The sequence below is a fragment of the Acytostelium subglobosum genome (genome assembly GCF_000787575.1).
Source record: "Acytostelium subglobosum LB1 DNA, scaffold: scaffold17, whole genome shotgun sequence".
NCBI classification, from domain to species: Eukaryota; Evosea; class Eumycetozoa; order Acytosteliales; family Acytosteliaceae; genus Acytostelium; species Acytostelium subglobosum.
The window spans coordinates 23731-42517 of NW_012236516.1; the positions used below are offsets into that span (position 1 = coordinate 23731).

Below are 18787 nucleotides of genomic sequence, written 5' to 3' on the forward strand. Positions count from 1 at the left end.
GATCAATTCAAGTATACAAGTTATAAATAGTGTGTCTTTACCTCAATACTACTATACTACTACACAGTGTAGGAATGTTATGGTAAGAGACTCGTTCTTGTGATATGATGTGATGTGATGTTGACTGGACAGGTAGACTGTCTTCAGCAACAGACCCTTGATCGTAGGGTTGGAGTGATTGATGGATGGGTGAWTTGGAGGCTGCTGGAAGTTGCCAACGACGGACAATTGAATGAATGTCAGTTGTGGATACTTAAGCCTTGGAAGTTGGAGGTGATAGTTTGGTAGACGTTGAGTTTGAACAGGTTCTCTGTCTCTACCATCGTGAAGATTGGATTGGTCATGGAGCTCATGTTGGTCTGACTGTACACCTTTAGCTGTCTGATCTTGCTGGCAAAGGACTTCCATCTGTAGTTGTTCTCCAAACAATTGATGTTGCCAATAAAGATGAGTCCCTTGGTTGTTAGCAGGAGGTTTCGTAGCTAACATGGATTGATGGATAGTCAGTGAGAGAACCATTTGGGATATTGGGAGATTGTGAATACATACGAAGTATTGCTCATTATCGAATGAGATGGGATCATCTGGGCTTGTCCTTACCAAGGAAACAATGGCACACTAGAGATGGAGATATTGTGATTGGTTAGTGGATGTTCAACATCGTGGAGGTGCATGGGCAACTTACATCAGTCCTAGTATAGGCTGCTTCAATGTGCGACATAACCTTGATATCAGTAAAGTTGTAGTTGCTGAGGTATCGGCGAATGAGCCATCTCTGTGCACAATAGGGTGATATGACCGTGATGGTCGATGCATTGGCGTTATTGTTTCGTACCAGATTGTTGACAAGGTAGGAGATCTGATTGCAGTGACAAAGTGTTAGTGTCTAATCATTCATCTATGGACCTGGTGTCACTTACAAATGCTGCCTCTCTTTCGTTGATGTATTTGGAGCAGCGGTGCTCATCCTTTGAATCAAAGTCCTTGATATCTAACTTCTCCTCAGAGTCACTGATATCAAAGAAGGATAGTAGTGGTTTGGTGTTCTTGATTGGACGAGTTAGTTTGGTGTCCAATGAAGTGGTATGTATCATACAATACTTACAGCCACAATAGACTTCGGATCATAAGGTAGGTCGCCAAGGTCATTGAACACCATTGGAGTTGCATGCGTTGGGTAGATCTTGATGGTGGGTACATTCTTTAGTCTTCTGGCCAACGGTGTTGTGAATATGGTCGTGAGATCATGCTTCTTGATTGATACCTCAGAGTCTAAACATTGGTTGTTGTTAGATTAATTGAATGAGTGATTGAGTTGTAAGAGAATACTTACCATGGATGTCTGTTATTGAGTCCCCAAGTAGGACTAGATGTCTGGCCTTGTTCAACTTGCAAATGGTGGTAGGCTCAAGCTCTTGGTTGGCATTGTCCACGATCACCCAAGGTATGTTCAGGTCTGTGATACGCTTCTCCATTGATACATCTGACGTGCAACATATGACCTTTGCATCGTTCAGCACTGGTAGTTGAGGTGAGTTTTAGTGGACTTGGCCGCAATGGATGTTGTTTTGTGACTTACATATTCCTTCTCTGTCCCTGGAGTTGGAGGACACAGGATCCACCTTGACTTGGTAGTGCAGCGAGTATGGTTTGATATCTTCAGGTACAATGTACTCGGCAGATTCATCCAGTGGTGACTTGTAGACACGCAGTGCCTTGATGTTGGGGAACATTCTCATCAACTTCTTGAATGACCAGTCCACACTATGATCATTTGGACCAGACAGCAACACCTTTGGTACAATACCATTGTTGCTCTGTGGGTCACCAACTGCCACGCGACAAATGAGTGATGCTATGGTGGACTTACTGGAGAATGGAGGTAATTATAAGTGAGTGTGCCTGAGGGGAAGAGAAGTGATGTATAGTTACCCTGCTCCAGGTGGACCCTCAACGATCGTCAGGGGATAGTTGATGCATTGTTGTATGATCTTCTGTTGCTCTGGCGTGAGGTTGATTTTTAGGTTGTCGATGCCCAAGTTGTTGTGGTATTGGAATGGCTTCTGATCCAATATGATCTCCTTCAACTCTGTGTTCAGCTCAGTGAAGCTTTGAACACCATTGATGAGGTTGCGATTGAACTCATCTCTGAATATTATCTCCTATATGTATTCGTGTTAGTGAATGAGGGTTGATAGTGAGCGAATGAATAAGTGAGCGACGTACCAATACAAAGACCTTCTGAGTGAGCTTGGCGGACCTAATGGAGAACTTGCAGAGAGTTCGGCCACACTTCTCTTCATAGTTGGCCTTGGTGATGAATGTGTGAAGGGCTTGGATGGTCTTGTCTTCATTGGTATAGCGTAGACAGAGGAAGTCACCACGACTGATCCTCTTGGCCAGAGGCGATTGGTTCAATGGTACGTTGAACGATCCAACATACTTCTTCTTCTTCTTGCTCCAAGATATTGTCACATTGAAGGCATACACTGAGTTTGACCTTACAATGCTCTTCTGTTAATGTTGTCATTGTGTGAGTTAGTGAGTTGGGTAAGCATTATGGATCGTGAGGTGAAGGACTTACATGAGTAGAGTTGATGTCAACTAAGGTACTCCAATGATTCATGTAGGTAGAGTCAGTGTCTATGGTCTTGGATGGCTCAAATGGATACTTGCTGAGCATGTATATCTCCTTGTTCTTTGGTTGAGTGGATTGGTGTTAGTGTTTTGTGATTGATGGTTGGAAGATGATGTTGGTCATACCGTCAAGTGCTCATGACACAATGGGACTGTGTTCTTCAGGCTGCAGAGTTGGTGGATGAAGAACTTGGGACGAAGATGATTGGCAAGTGATGATACTTGTACTTGGATGGGATCGTATACACTGAGCTTGAGGGTGACCAACTGCTTGGGATTGTCCATGTGTTGCATCGGATACAATGAGACGGCAGAGGACGACAACATTCCATCTTGTGAATGATACAGACTCTTCTTCACTGGGCAGTCCACACAGTCGATCACTGTGCTACTTGGATCCCACATGACGAGTAGATGGCGATTGGTGCGGATCCAGGTGGATGTGCATCCATTGATGTAGCGCAGATCAATGTAGAGTGTCTTGCCAATATTCTCGATCCAAATGCCAATGATTGAACCCTCAAAGCTGACCATCACTCCATCCATTGTGATAGGCTTCTTGACMAATCTGATTAGATGTACAGATGTTGGCATACAGTCTCTCCACCCTGGTCTTCAATGACTGGCACATCTCCAGGTGATTGGTCAATTCGACAAGAGATTGGAACTTGTCAGGGAGGCTCACGGTCTTATGGTCTGACAACAGACTGTCGGGGTTGATTGTAGAGTTGATGGCGGCGACGAGCATCCTCTGGTTGTGTAGATCGGCGTAGTTCGTGAGCGGACTGGTGATATCCATGGAGAATGGATATTGGAGGTATTTGCCTTCCTTGGTCGAGTAGCTACTGACCCTGGTCTGCTTGTCCAGCTGGAGGATGTATTGCTGAGCCATTACATGGCCATCAAGGTCACCCAACAACTGAGCCATGGTGCATTGGTTGGTGTTCATCTTGATTGAATGCTTCTCGTGGCTGCTCTTGAGATGCTCGGCGACCTTTGGTGGCAGATCTTGGATCGACTTGACATAGATCACATGATGGAGATTCTTGACGTTGCATGCAATGTAGTTGGCAATCTGCTTGATCTGGTCGGTCAGGTCGTGGTAGATGGACGTCTCGCCAGTGAGTGGCGTGAGTGAGGAGTCTCGGTATTTGTTGTGGAACAACTTCATGTTGTTGTAGAGTCTCTTGATGTCTCCAATGAGGTCCCTGACACGATGTGCTTGCTGCTTGATCATCTTGGTGTGCTCAAGCGTATCATTCTCGATGATACCTCTAACATCGTCATAGGTGAGGTTGCCCGACGAGCTGACCACTGATTGATATACATAGTTCTCGCTCGTCGGTTGATTGTTGTGCATCTCCCACTCAATAGTGATGGCACAACAGTCCTTTCCAGGCTGCAGGCTCAATGTCTTGATGACATCAGCTGGAAGGATGTGTGATGTGTAGCTGCCCATATCGATTTGGCTACCTCTAGCAGAGGCTTCATTATCGATGACAGACTTGGCCTTGATGTAGAATGATGCATCAGTCACATGGACGTAGTACTATGTGTGAATGTATGAGGGTGTTAGTAAACAATGGTAGTGGATTTGAGATTCAATCAAGAACTTACTTTGATGTTACCGTTTGACAACTGGCAACAGGAGAAGAGTGTTTGTATCTCGGGCTTGTGTGACACAGAGAAGGTCAACATATTACGTAGGTCCTTTCTCTGTTGGACATTGTTGATGTTCATCGCCTTCAAGCTGATTAACTTGACCTCTGACTCGGTTTGATCGGAGAATGGAACGTTTAGCTTATTCTCAGACTTCAATATCTATGGGGTGATTGTTGGATGTCAGTTAGGTGTTGCCGTGGGCAGCAGAGGAAGATGACTGATTGATACATACTGATACACTCTGCGATAGCTCATCGATGCAGGCCACGGCATTGGTTACCTGGCACAATGGGAATGGTTGGTTGGCTGGCCAACCCTGTACAGTGACTTCATAGTAGTCGCGCGTGCCCTTGGAGTTGGACATCGATCTCATGGATATGGTGGCAATAGCTCCAATCAACCGGTGGTCAACTGGTGCCAGGTATGCAATATCACCAATGCTCTTCCTCAGGACACATGTGTAGGTCTGTCTATGGTTGGCACTGATGATGGATACGACTCGTCCCTCCCTGGCGGCGTCCAGGTTCGCGTGTTGTTTGAGGTGTGAGTCCGAGGGTAGTCCATGAGTATGGATGTGCTCGACAGCCCGGTCCAGATGCTCTTGAGCGACACGGAGGCCTTGGATGAGTCCAGGATCATCCACTGAGGAGAGGTCAACAGCGACTATATCTCCATCGAATGCACGGTTGCGGTTGAGCAGTCCAGTGATGACAACCCTCTCGTTGGGATTGTTCTGCGCGTCACTGGATGGTGAGACGCTGGCGGACAGGTCAAGATATGCGTTGAGATTGTTCTCCTTGTCAACCTTGAGAACTCCATATCTTATCGTGAGACTCTATAGTGTAATGTGTTTGAATTGGTATTGTTGTACAGTACTCATGAAAGAGTAGAACTTACCTTCATTTGAAGGGTGTGACTGTCATAGTAGTCCGGATAGAGCAAGGAGTTTGGGGACAACTCATTGACACTGGACTGGAGGTTGGTGCTGAGAACCGAGGTGTTGAGGATACCATTGACAGTTGTGAGTGGAACAGAGCGATAGCCATTCTTTATATTGCCACTTCCATTCAGACCATTGGAGGCTCCGTTGCTGCAACCGTTGGTGCCATTGACACTGCCATTGCCAACCCCGTTGCTGTTGTTGAACCTTGCTACCACTCTGAGGTCATCCTCTCCATGGGCAAAGGCACACCATCGTCCCTTCTTGCAGGTCTTGTTGTGTCCATCATGGTCATTACACGGCTTGGTCTTATATATGTATGGATGGTACATAACCTCGACATCGTTATGTGCATATTTACACTTGGTAATTGGTCATTGTTAGTAAGTTAGTGATTATGGAGTTGATCCAGGAAGTATAGAACTTACATTTGGCTTGCCACACTTCTCTTGACACGTGGTGTGAGAGTATACGATTGTTACTCCATCAGGACCATATGGACTTCTTCTCATCTCCTCATGTTTGTGATAGTAGAAACTGGAAAGGCAAGATATTAGTTAATCAATTCAAATTAATTAAACAACCTACCAGAGTAAGTTACAAGTAATACTTACCAATCTCTATCTTTGATACAGATCATCTTCTTTTGTACGGTTTGGCACTCAACAGTCTTATAGAGCTTCATATACCTTTGGTGATTATCATTCGAGCTTGAAGAACTAACAGGGGTGGAGCTCTTTACCGTTGGTACGGACGATGATGATGTACGCATGTTGTTGTTGTTATGTCCAGACACTATTCCAGTGCCTCCGGGACTATTATTAATATTATTATTATTATTATTAATATTATTATTGTTGTTGTGACTATTATTGTTGTTACAACTGCCGTTGCTACTACTATTGTTATAAATCAACATTACTATGATGATGTCAATTTAACATTGGACACAACAACTTGGACTCACTACTACTACAACAACTACTACTTCATCCAGCCAAAGTCAGTAAGTGAGTTGTGTGAATGGTATGTGTATATGTCTCTCTATCTCTTTAACTATTATCTCTATGTATGTACAACTACTAGTAAAGGATAATGACTGGAATGGATGGATTGAATGGATGGATTGGATGGATGGATTGAAGGGGGTGGTGGCAACTACCCATGAACAACATGCAACAGATGTGCGGGATGGATGGACAATTGCCAAGATAGGTGATAGATAGCTACCAGCTCACACTAACACACACCGTAGAGATTGGCCAGGATGCCTTGATCAGGCTATGATTATCCTTATACTTATACTACTACTACTTCTACTACTAGTAACTATTACCAAGATTGGTGTGTGTGTTACTTGTTGACATGTATAAAGGTGGGGAGATGGAGAGGCAACGACAGAGAGATAGTTAGTGTTTGTTTGATTGTTTACAAGATGCTATGGGCCAATGTGAGCTTACAGGTAGGGTAGGGTCGTCTTTAGTCAGACACAACCAACAACCCGGGTTTACCATGAAATGCATCCTTCCTCCTCCTTGCATTCATAGTGTTAAAGGTGGTGGCACTAACCCCCTAATGATTGATTAGATGGCGCGAATGTGTAGGCCGCAGCATGGTCATTGGCCATCTGAGTTATCTAAAGTCGCTTTGCTGCCTTAACTTGCCAACGACGTGATGTGGTGAGTTAGTTCAGTTGTAGTGAAGAGAGTGAGTGTGTTGAGGTGTGGATGTGAGTGGGAGAGGGCTTGTCATCCTGTTTACTGTCGACGACGTACACCCGATTGAGGTTGTTTGGTTGGTTGGTTGATGGGTTGATGGGTGAGTTGATGAGTTGATTGGTCGATGTGGTTGAATGTGTAGTAGAAGTGGGATCTGAATATATATAAAAGGATACATTACTACTTTAGGAATGGACAACTAATTAGGTGATCATTACTCATTTCGAAGTTTGACCATGTCAACTTGTTTGAATTATGGGTTTGTTGAGACAATGTCATTGTCCAATGTCCAATGGCTCAAAGTAATAATGTAATGTATACATGTACATGTATATAATAATAACTTCATTGTTGTTTATTGTGATTGTTATTAGTTATTGTAGTCGATATTAGAGTGGTGGCACTACTGGTTGATGGAGTGCCAAGTGCTAGTTTTGTAATGACATCGTTGATGGCGACAATCCATTCCTCTTGTTCCTTCTTTGATGATGCCATTAATAAGTAGTCACGCACGATGTTCTTCTCATTCATGCCGGATAGCAGTACGATTCCAAATGGCTTGCCACTGTGAGTCTCTACTCGTGCGCCTTTCAGCTTGATCACACCCTTGGGCGAGGTACCCGTGCGCTTCTTGTAGTAGGCCAGCGTGTCCACCTTGAGCCGGAACCATCTGGTCGTCCAATTGCGGCGGCCGCCTTCGCCACCACCCTTCTTCTTGAGTATGCCCTCCTTGACCACATTCTCATTCAACGAGACAACCTTCATGCTGAATGTAGTGACCGCCTCATTGGCCTCTTCGTTGCTACTGCTAATACTGCTGAGCATTCCATGGCTGCCTTGACTACCATGACCATGACCATGACCATGAATTGAGCCAGCAGATGTATTTGGAGAGTAGTTGCTATTACTATTGCTATTACTGTTATTGCTGGTACTGTTGTTACTGTTATGTCTATCGCGTGGAAGTATTGGACTGTGCTTGGATGAGGATGATGAGATGGAGTCTCGGTCCTTGGACGACTGTGAGTGATTGGATCCTGTGCTGCCACGTGCATGTCCCATCACTGGAGTAGTCATGGGTACATCTGGTAGCGATGACACATCAAACATATCAATGATCGATGACCTCAGCACCGATCCACTTTGCTTGACAACCTCCACCTGTGCCGATAACAGTTTAGCTATCATCTCTTCGTTGTTTGATCTTGTGTTTGTGTTTGCGTTTGTTGCTTGGTCTGTCTCTGTCTCTGACGCTGGCTCTGGCTCGGCCACACCAATGGCCACAGTTGTAGTTGATTCTGTATGTACACTATCATGTTGTTTCTTCTGTTCAACAACATCTTCCTCCTCATTCTCCACCTCATTCTCCATGTCGCTCTCCACCTCGTTATTCTTATATACAATTGTCGCTGCTCCATCCTTCACCTCATGCTCTTCCACATCTTGTTCTTGTGTTTGCTCGGCCAACTTCTCGTCGCCATTCGTGCTTGCCAACGCCAGTGGTGGTGCGTCCTCGACCTTTTCATTTGAGTCGACCGTTGCCGCCGTGGATGATCTGGCCTGACCAGACAGGTCAACCAGAATGTTCCTTATTGATGACAACTTCTGTTCGAAAGTGTCCACCTTACTTTGAAGTAGTAGATGTTGGACACTGCCAGGTGCAGTTGTATAAGCAGTGTGTTGTGAAGTGGAAGTGGAGGTTGAAGTTGACGCGCGTGGCAAACTGGATGTTGGTCGAGACGACGACGAATCGCTCGAAGGACCTCTCTTTGTAAGTGCCTCTTTAAGTTGTAGTACCTGTTCCTCAAACTTTGATATTGTCTGCTGGATGTCCTTGTGATCGACTGTGCCATGGACGGGTGGTGAAGCAGGTGGAGTGACATTTCCAGTATGTTGCTGACCTTGTTGTGCCTGTGATAGAGCTGAACTTGTTGTTTGTGGCTCTTGTACCTTCTGTATCTCTTGTAGACGTCTCTTCAACTCCAAATTCTCTCGCTCTATTGATGCCTGTTTCATCTTTTCTTGTTCAAGCCTCTGATTCAACTCTTTGATTGTCGTTTCCAACTGGCTGTCTGGATTGATTGATTGATTGATTGATTGATTGATTGAATGATTGAATGAGTGGTGGAATTATTCCAAGATGATTGATAGGAGGGAGAGGGTCTGTCAGCAAGTGATCAATCATTCGACTCCATTCCATTCGATCGACTCAACAACATACCAGTGCTTCTATGTAGTGACGCTCCATCCATTGACAATGTTAAGGTGGACGATGATGACATCGTTGGTCAAATGATTATTGTTGATTATTTTATATTTTTATGTTACTAATACTAAGTTAAAGAATGAATGATTGAATGAATCTAGGTTGTGGGTAGTTTGACTGATTGACTGATTGATGTATGATTGACTGAGAAGGCCCTTAAATGGCTTGCGTGGCACAATCTTAACCCAGATTGGGTTGTGTTTTTGTAGAGTGTTGTTGCTTTTGATTAGTTTGATGGGTCTCGAATCCAGCACTGAGTGTGGTGCTGTAGCTGGAGGGGGCGAAAAGAATTGCGACCTTTAGGAATCGATCAAATAATATCGAGTCAATCACACAATCACACGCACACACACAATACTTCTTCTTTCTCTATAACTTTGAAGTTATATATCTATTTATCTATCTATCTATCTAATAGATTGAGTTTGTGTGTTAAGATGTTGAAGTCGTCTGATTATAATGAACACATCAATCAATCAATCAAACATACAATCAGGCAGGTCATTGGAATGAATGAATATGTGGACAACAACAAGTTAACACAACACAATACTCAATCCTCATGGTCGGATCTACAAGTGTTGTTAACACATATCTAGATTTGAAGATATAATCAATCAACCTAACATCTAAATCGTCCGATTTGATTGATTAATGTGAGTGTGTTAGGGTTGTGTGTGGTTGTGTTGGTCAGTGTGTTTGTTCCAATCAATCAAACAATCACTCATACATCACCCACAACCACATCACAATGACATCCACCCATCAGTACATCAATCCAACGGTTGGCGGGAAACGAAACATAACACACATCTTGTCCGCATGTTCCACATCGACCCACTAAAAAGAAGAAGATGTTGGTGGTCATGAGTGAGATTGAAAGTGGAGAATGGGTATTGTTTGATGACATCACTCACTCATTCAATCAACTTATATACTTATATACATATAGTTCAGTTAACTGATTGCATTATGATGAATAGACTATCACATCTTACATATTCATACTCTCAACGTTCAACGATGACTTGTTGCTACAGCAATATGTTCAAGACGTCAAGACATCAACGATACTTCGGCAGTAACAACATCAACAACAACAATACATCAACATCAGATACAGATGAACAACCACTACCAGAGCTAAGTGAAGAGAAGAAGAGATTGATCGCAGAGATTGAAGCATTGGAGGCAGAGTTCAACAAGGAGTACATCAATCCAAAGACTGGCGAACGTGGTGGTCCAACCGGACCAGAACCAACAAGATACGGAGACTGGGAGAGGAAAGGAAGGCTCTCAGACTTCTAACAACAACAACAATATCTAGATTAATATATATATACATGTACAATGAATGAAAGCTCGCACGAGCGGCTTAATAAATGAGACGGCGACGACTACTCTCTGAGTTAGTGTGTCGCGCTACTTGAAGAAACAGATAAAACTTGGAATTGGAGTTGGATTGTTTGATGAGCCAACCCATCCAGTCACTCATTTGATCAAACAGATAAAGATAGAGATGGAGAGAGATATAGATCAACTGTTAAGACATGTATTGTTGATCAATGTTATTACAAGAGATTATGTGTTTGGATGTATGAGTTGGATACATGGTAGGCTGGGACTGGTGGCCTGTCGTGGACGTGATATGGTCAGTATAGAGACATGTCTAGCATGTAAAGAAGACAAAAGGTTCAAACTATACTTTGAACAACTATATGCTAGAGGCAGTACAATAAGTGGCGGTGGTGGAGTTGGCTATGATATGTTATGTACGGCACTCAAACAAATTGCCAACAATGACAATGACAATGACGAGGAACCAGAAGGCGTCATACACAATGACGTTACAAGATACTTGATCAAGACGATCAAACGCACTCTTGCACAATGCCTCAAGACCAACAATCATCTAATGTTTGGATATATCATTGATCACTTGCGACTGCCATTGCTAAATACTGGCGACCCCAACACCAACACCAGTCCTCTGTCAGACTTGCACTTTAATGAATTCATCAAAGACCTGCATCTGGGCATTGAACACGACAAGATCTACTTGAGCCGTGCATTCATTAACTTGATCATCGATGCGCCCTGGCCTGCACCAACCTCACTCGTCAAGCTAATGGCCATCTCTGCGCTGGGTCGACATGCAGACGTCAACCTGTTCAAAGAGATAGTGACACGAAACTGGCGACATCGTGCCGTTATACTCTATCACATGGGCATGCCCGCCTCGGTTGGAGAGCTGGAGAAGGACGATCACAATCGACTCTTTGTTCAAATGGAGATTGGACATGGACAGGCAAGAGACGAGGACATCCTCCAGCTGGTTGACTTCTATCACACACTGACGGAAACACGTGAGCTTGAGGGCAAGTTCTATCTCAAGCTGCTGGGTCTGGCTTTGCTCAACAGGCGATGTAGTGTGGCCTTGCGACTCGTGGAGCTTGCCGATAAACAAACAGAGTTGGTCATCTATCACAAGTTATTGGCAGAGTATGCAGATGCCAGTGTGCTCGACGCACTCGACTATCAACTGCCAGAAATTTCAGTTGACCAGAAGTTCGTATTGGATGAGCTATTGGCAATGGCTGCACAAAATGGCAATATGGACTACCTTCAACATATCCATCCTCAACTTGTTGAGACCATCAGTGAGATGGACTTGTCCCAGCATCCCGATGAATGTCCATTCTCCATTGGTCGCGTAGACCTTTTAAAAAAGGCATTGGACAATGGACACTTTGAATGTGCTCGTTATCTCATCGAATATTATGGTCCATTACGAATCAATGCCATGGGAACATACCAAGAATACACTCGATGGTCCATCCATGGACTACAGATGAATGATTCAACAGTGGATATGATCAGCTGGCTCCTGGAAACCAATGGTATGTATCATGATGCCTCCGCGTCAATCAAACATTCAAACACTAACCCGTTGGAATCACTCCGCTCCATTCAATCAATCAATCTCAAAGATCAATCAGAAGATGTTGTAACATTTAAAATCAACAAGTTGTTTAAGCAGGCGATAATGGCCAGAAGAATGGATGTACTCGTGCGGTTGGAACAGGCGGTCTCTGATCCACGCTTGGCGGTATCAATGCCACATTTACAGAATGATTATTGTTCAATGGTATCGATTCATAATACATTGAATGATGCCATCAATCAACAATACTCTGAAGCCATTCAATTCCTTTTGATCAATCATTTCTCAACAACAACAACTGCAACAATGAAGAATGGAGAAGACAACCAACCAAGATCATTATTATTGGATATGGAAGATATATCAAAGTGCGACTTGGATACTCAACGCCTGGTATTCTCAACTCTCAAACCTGGCCAGATCAGAGTGATGTATCCCAAGGGTGGCACATACAAGTCAACTTTGGACACATTGCAAATGATGAATGAGTATGGACATTTTGAAGCAGTAGGGACATGGGTGTCACAGAGCAAGCTGGCCATGTTCAAGACGGCGGCCGTATTACCTGGCGGGTATGACATCATGACCGGGCTTTACGATACCCCTCACACGGCTCACCTCAGCCTCTTTGAGGAGGTGTGTCAGCGGTCTGGAGACGTCAGGGTGCTGCGGTACCTCATCGATCATGGCTATAAATATCATGTGTCAATGACAATCAACAAGGCGATGAGTGGCATGAACAAGGAGGCCATTGATTTCCTGCTGAGCACAGACGATCACCTTCAACGCCACCCTGTGGCCAAAGCTGGATACTTCCTCTTTGATGATGTAGTCTCCTATCTTGAGTCCTGCAGACGATATCATACACATGCCGAACGTTATTGCGACTTCTTCCCCTTTGTCTGGGAACGCATTGATCCAGACAACAAGCTCGACACTGAATCAATCAAACGAATGATGTCGGCAGTCAATATCAACCTGCCTTTGTACATGACGTTGTTAGACTTGGTCAGTGAGCTGCCGACAGCTTGGTCCAAATCATTCATCCCACCGCCCAAACTATCATGGATAGCTGGATATCAAATCCTGAACAAAGACACAGTCATCACCGTTGATGCCAACATACAGCCATTCAACAGGCATAGCCAGGTCTATCAGACGAAGTACAGTCCAATTGTCCAGCCATTAGCCAAGCACAACTACAAGTCCTACCAACGTCTACTAATTGCCAATGGACTAGTTGTGTCATCCATGCATTATAGAGTCAACACGGAATAAAAATGTGATCAAACACACACAACTTCATCATCATTATCTTTTCAAAAGCGATTTTGATGGCCTCACAAGGCCCACCACAGGACCAATCAAACATTCATTCTTCCAATCATTCTTACACATCAATATATAACAACAAACAACATTAAGATGATGAATCAAAGGATACTCAGAAGTGTTGTTGGTACTGTGAACAGGACAGGTCAATCATCGACACCATTGATGATGGGTTTGATTCGTCCACATCAATCATTTGGTGCACCAACCACCACTACAATCAGACTATACTGTTCAGTGGCTCCCACTGTACCACATGACCAGAAGATCATTGTTGTCACCTCTGGCAAGGGTGGCACGGGCAAGGTATGTCTCCCTATATCATGATCAAATGTGATCACTCAATCATACTCATACTCACACATCACATATCTAGACAACAAGCAGCAGTTCATTCTCATATGGTCTGGCAGAGAAAGGCTTCAAGACATGTGTTATTGACTTTGGTAAGGACTAGACTTGATCGACACCAGGGACTATCCCTCCCTACCCGACACTCACACGAACAAACACGATCACACTCAACATCAACGATCAACAACAGATATTGGTCTTAGAAACTTGGACATTCACTTTGGAATGGAGCGTAGAGTAGTCTTTGACTTTATCAATGTGTTGAATGGCGATTGCACACTGAGACAGGCTTTGATCAAGGATAGGAAGAACCCCAACTTGTACTTGCTTGCCGCATCGCAGACAAAGGACAAGACTGCACTCAAGATGGAGGCGGTCGAGAAGGTGTTGGACGAGCTGCGCGAGAGCTTCGACTACATTGTGTGCGACTCACCTGCTGGCATTGAGAGTGGCGCCCACCACGCCATGTACTGGTCGGATCAGGCCATCATCTGCACCAACCCCGAGCTGTCATCTGTGCGCGACTCTGACAAGATGTTGGGCATCCTGGCAAGCAAGTCGAAGCGTGCGCTCGAGGGCAAGGACCCAATCAAGCTTAACCTGCTCATCACAAGATACTCGCCAGAGCGTGCTGAGAGTGGCGGCATGCTGTCCGTCAAAGATATACAGGAGAACCTTGGCATCAAGCTGATTGGCGTCGTGCCAGAGTCCCAAGATATCCTGACGTGCACCAACCTTGGTCGTCCCGTCATCACACTGGACAAGGCATCGGATCCCGCTGAGGCCTATCGCGATGTTGTCGAGAGATTCCTCGGTGATCCCAAACCATTCAGATTCATTGAGCCCAAGCCCACTGGTCTCTTCTCCAAAATGTCAAAGCTCTTTGGTTAAAAGTAATCAAGATATCACCAACTGCTCTACTGCTTAACTCGAATATAAAGCTGTCAATGTATTACCAATGGTCCCCCTCCATCGTCTTGTTGTTGACATTGATTGATTGAGTGCTCAGGAATGTGTAGACTTGAGGTCCTGATAGAACTTCTTGTAGAGTTGAAGACTTGGATGTCTATGGATAAAGTCGTCAGTGGCAATATTTAGGAAATACATAGTTGCAAAGTCTGGATTCGTAATAGAGATGGCTATGTTCTCCTTTGATTGATCACCATTGAAGTGTACGCCAACGAACTCTCCATATGACAAAGGAGATCCTATTGGTCCACCAGCAACTCCTCGAAGTTTAAAGACTCCTTTTAGATAGTCCCATATTGACTCTTGTCTGACCTTTGTAACATTTATCACTACCAGATGTTCGTTGATTTTTGGATTGCTCCTCAAATCCTGGTGAAGCACTACAAGGTCGTTCTCAGAGTAATTCAGGAGGTTGTCATCACTGAGCTTCTTGAAAGATACTGATTGAGGGTATCCAATCAGAAAATAATGAGGAGATTCAACTGGAGGGAAATGAGGAATAATATATTGGATCTCCTTTGGAACTTTGTTAACGAATTGGAGTATTATCAATGGGAAATCCAATTCCCATATTGGCTGAGAAGGACAAAGTTCATAAGCATTTGGATTCTCTTGAATGTGATCAGTATCAACTTCTCCATCAGTAGCGTCTACTCCATAGTATATATAAATGTTGCTCAAAGAGTAACCTAAAGTACTTTTCTTATGGACATGTTTGGAAGTTATAACCATGTTCTCACTAACATTGAATCCAGTTCCATAACACCAGATTGGATCATAATCAATGTCTCCGCTATCATATCTCCAGAATATCCTTCCAACTGATTTGGAGCATGTCTCTATCTGTTCTTTTAGAGTTTGTTCGAGTACACTACCAATGAGTTCATTTCTCGAGTTGACAGAGTGTATAGATACCTCTTGGTCTTCGAATTTCCAATGTATCCTCTTTGTCCTTTGTTTTTCTATTGTCTCATCTACATAATACAAATCAGTGTAATCTTCCATTCTTAATTATAACTACTTACATATATTTAGTTAATATTGAAATGAAGAGCTTGAGTAGTGAACAAGTATTAGAAGTTGGACAGATGTCAATTTCTTGGTATGAATCTGTATGACCAAATATGGTTATGAACAAGGACAAAGAATATATACTAACACTAACTAATACCTTTATTGTCATTACTGTATGATTGTTGTCATTTAAATGTACAGTTAACTAATACTACTATTATTATAATACCTTGTTTGTTGATTGATTGAGATGGATGAGTTGAACGAATAAATACCGATTGACTAATTGATTGATTGATTGATTGTGATGGATGATTGAATGAAACTGACTGACTGTTAAGCATGGACCTGGAAGCCAGGGACCCTATACTCAATGGACAATAATAAAAGGGGAGTTGTGTATGTGGACTAATGTGGAGGAAGTTGAAGTAGTTGGATGTATGTGTGTATGAGGTGATGGTGATTGAAGAGGGATGGGATGGATGGGATAGGGAAAGCTGCGTTCTTCAGGCGGCTTCCTTCAATTCAATTCAATTCATTTCGACGGAGAGAGAGAGAGAAAGAGAGAGTGAGAGAGTCTAGACTGGGTTGTTGAGCGCGCGCCTCCAAGTTGTTTCGAAACGTGTCGTACAGGGGGGTTGATAAGAGGAAGGAGGAGATGGATAGACTACATTCTTAAAGAATGAGACATTTCTTCTTCTTGACAACTGGTGTGCCAGAGCTAGGCTTGACAACGTTGTTGTTGTAGTTGTTTCCTCCTGTCGAGATGCCACCCTGCAGCTTCTTGATCTCGCTGGCCATAATCATAAAGGCCTCCTCGACGTTTGCGCTCGACTTGGCACTGGTCTCCAAAAAGGGGATGCCGGCAGCGTCGGCGTATTCACGGGCGACGGCGGTCTCGACGACCTTCTTCTCGATCAAATCGCACTTGTTGCCGACCAACAAACGGGTGACGCTGTCACAGGCGTATCTCTGAATCTCCTGCATCCACTGCTTGACGTTGTTGAATGACACGTGGTCAGTGACATCATACACCACGATGATGCCGTGTGCACCTCTGTAGTATGATGATGTAATAGTTCTGAATCTCTCTTGACCAGCAGTATCCCACTAAGTTATGTTTGAATGATTGTGTTAGAGCATGTCGTTGTTGACCTTTGATGGACAGTCCAAGAATAACTTACGATTTGCAACTTGATGATCTTGCCATCCAAGTTGATGGTTCTGATCTTAAAGTCGACACCAATGGTTGAGATATAGCTCTCTGTGTAAGTGTCATCAGCGAATCTCAACAAGAGACAAGACTAAAGTAATATTAGAGATAATGAATGTTAGAATGATTATGGTCTTTCGTCGAATATATATATATATATTGGTCCTGTCGCAATTGTTTCGCAATGTCTTCATTCATTCAATCATACCTTTCCAACACCACTGTCACCAATAAGGAGGAGCTTGAAGAGGTAGTCGCTATACAAGTTGAAGTATGTTAGTAACGACTCAATGATGTGAGTTAACAATTATATAATACATACTATTCTGGGTTCATTCTTTAATGTATGTGTATTTCTGTTAAGTCGTAAAGATTGTATAAAGTATGTAAGAGTGAGTAATTATGTAAAGTGTGTTTATATATAGATGTTGACTATTACTACAATTATAAAATGCGTTTGTATATGTGTGTATGTGTGTGTGAGAGAGAAGAGATAAATGAATGAATGTATGAATGAATGAAAGATAAAAGGGGATTGGTGGTGCCGATGTGTGTGTTGGATATTGTTGTCAAGTGAGTGAATGAGTGATGAGCTTTGGGTCTTTGGGAGGGAGTTGTTGGCTCTCTCACTGCTGAAAAGGTGTGGTTGTTGAAAAAATCATAAAAAAAAATAAGTGGATCAAAAAAAAAATTAACGAGGGAGAAGAGGGACCATCACTTTGATCACTGATCGCTCCACACTTCATTCATTCAATGAATCGTCAAGTTGGTAGCATAGCATCTCTCTCACTCTCTATCGCGTGATTAAGACTTTAGCGCGAGTCATGGTCATGGTCTTGCAATAGGCGACAACAAAATATGGTGGACATTTAGTCCAACAACGATCAGTACTTACATCTTAAGATCTAATAGTTTGATTTGATTGATTGATTGGACAAACAGATACAGAGATTTAATAATTAGTTGATTGATTGATTGATCAAAAGTACAATAACAACAATAAACTTGTAGGAGTCTATTGATTGTTAGTGGATACCACTTAAATAATATACCGCCGATTCATCATCTCGATTCAAAGAGTTATTCGTTCACGAAAGATAATCAATGAACTAGTTGGGTTTGGTGCCATCAACAACAATGAAACAAATTCATAGTTCTCCAGAACAACTATCTTATATCTCTCTTCTCACTCACCAATCACACCATCACTCATTTTTACCCTGGGCGATTAATTCAAAAAACAAGTTTCAAAGTTCCCAAAAATCACTTTGACGACGAAAGATTGATGGACCACTCACCTCCTTTCTTGATCAGAAACACTTGACAATAACGATTAATTAATAATAACTTTAGTGATAGGTAGATACTATACAATAATAATATATATTTTAGATTAGAGAAGCGAACTCTTTGACATCTGTTGTGCCTGTAGAATTACATGAACACGAATACAGATTATAAGCTCCCCCCTTTGATGGTTTCTATTCTCCGCTCTAAGGAGCTCAGTGTCGACGTAGTGATGGGTTCCAAGTGAGGGGTGCACCACTCATTTTTCCTATTTTGGTCTAAAAGCTGCCAAGGCTGGAAGCGCAGAACCTCTTTCGTTTTCGCTTCCCAAAAACCATCAATATTAACTCAAGTCAGGTCAGTGACTGACACCAACGTCTGCCTGGCGGGAAGCTGCTCTATTTATTATCTGATTCCCGCATTATCGATAATGCAACGTCCACCCGCAGTC

General features: G+C 43.2%; 6 protein-coding genes across 6 annotated transcripts; 3 read left to right on the forward strand and 3 right to left on the reverse strand.

The window, feature by feature from the left end:
• Positions 1–239: 239 nt before the first annotated feature.
• On the reverse strand, positions 240–5924 carry SAMD00019534_080270 (hypothetical protein; the record flags this gene model as incomplete). Its single annotated transcript, XM_012896487.1, has 17 exons — positions 240–482; positions 550–618; positions 686–859; positions 921–1046; positions 1106–1272; positions 1334–1519; positions 1580–1869; positions 1933–2162; positions 2227–2514; positions 2585–2698; positions 2764–3163; positions 3234–4186; positions 4255–4458; positions 4532–5134; positions 5197–5601; positions 5668–5776; positions 5854–5924. 17 exons carry the CDS (start codon positions 5922–5924, stop codon positions 240–242), a joined length of 4632 nt encoding a protein of 1543 aa, XP_012751941.1.
• Positions 5925–7302: 1378 nt separating this feature from the next.
• Positions 7303–9239, reverse strand: SAMD00019534_080280 (hypothetical protein; the record flags this gene model as incomplete). The annotated part of the gene is made up of 2 exons (XM_012896488.1): positions 7303–9029; positions 9179–9239. 2 exons carry the CDS (start codon positions 9237–9239, stop codon positions 7303–7305), a joined length of 1788 nt encoding a protein of 595 aa, XP_012751942.1.
• Positions 9240–10246: 1007 nt separating this feature from the next.
• SAMD00019534_080290 (hypothetical protein) lies at positions 10247–10531 on the forward strand (the record flags this gene model as incomplete). The annotated part of the gene is made up of 1 exon (XM_012896489.1): positions 10247–10531. The coding sequence occupies one exon, from the start codon at positions 10247–10249 to the stop codon at positions 10529–10531; it is 285 nt and encodes a 94-aa protein (XP_012751943.1).
• A 457-nt stretch (positions 10532–10988) lies between these two features.
• Positions 10989–13445, forward strand: SAMD00019534_080300 (hypothetical protein; the record flags this gene model as incomplete). The annotated part of the gene is made up of 3 exons (XM_012896490.1): positions 10989–12123; positions 12214–12803; positions 12891–13445. The coding sequence occupies 3 exons, from the start codon at positions 10989–10991 to the stop codon at positions 13443–13445; spliced, it is 2280 nt and encodes a 759-aa protein (XP_012751944.1).
• A 219-nt stretch (positions 13446–13664) lies between these two features.
• On the forward strand, positions 13665–14744 carry SAMD00019534_080310 (hypothetical protein; the record flags this gene model as incomplete). Its single annotated transcript, XM_012896491.1, has 3 exons — positions 13665–13805; positions 13876–13945; positions 14044–14744. 3 exons carry the CDS (start codon positions 13665–13667, stop codon positions 14742–14744), a joined length of 912 nt encoding a protein of 303 aa, XP_012751945.1.
• A 1767-nt stretch (positions 14745–16511) lies between these two features.
• SAMD00019534_080320 (hypothetical protein) lies at positions 16512–17385 on the reverse strand (the record flags this gene model as incomplete). Its single annotated transcript, XM_012896492.1, has 4 exons — positions 16512–16946; positions 17021–17140; positions 17258–17306; positions 17372–17385. 4 exons carry the CDS (start codon positions 17383–17385, stop codon positions 16512–16514), a joined length of 618 nt encoding a protein of 205 aa, XP_012751946.1.
• Positions 17386–18787: the final 1402 nt, after the last annotated feature.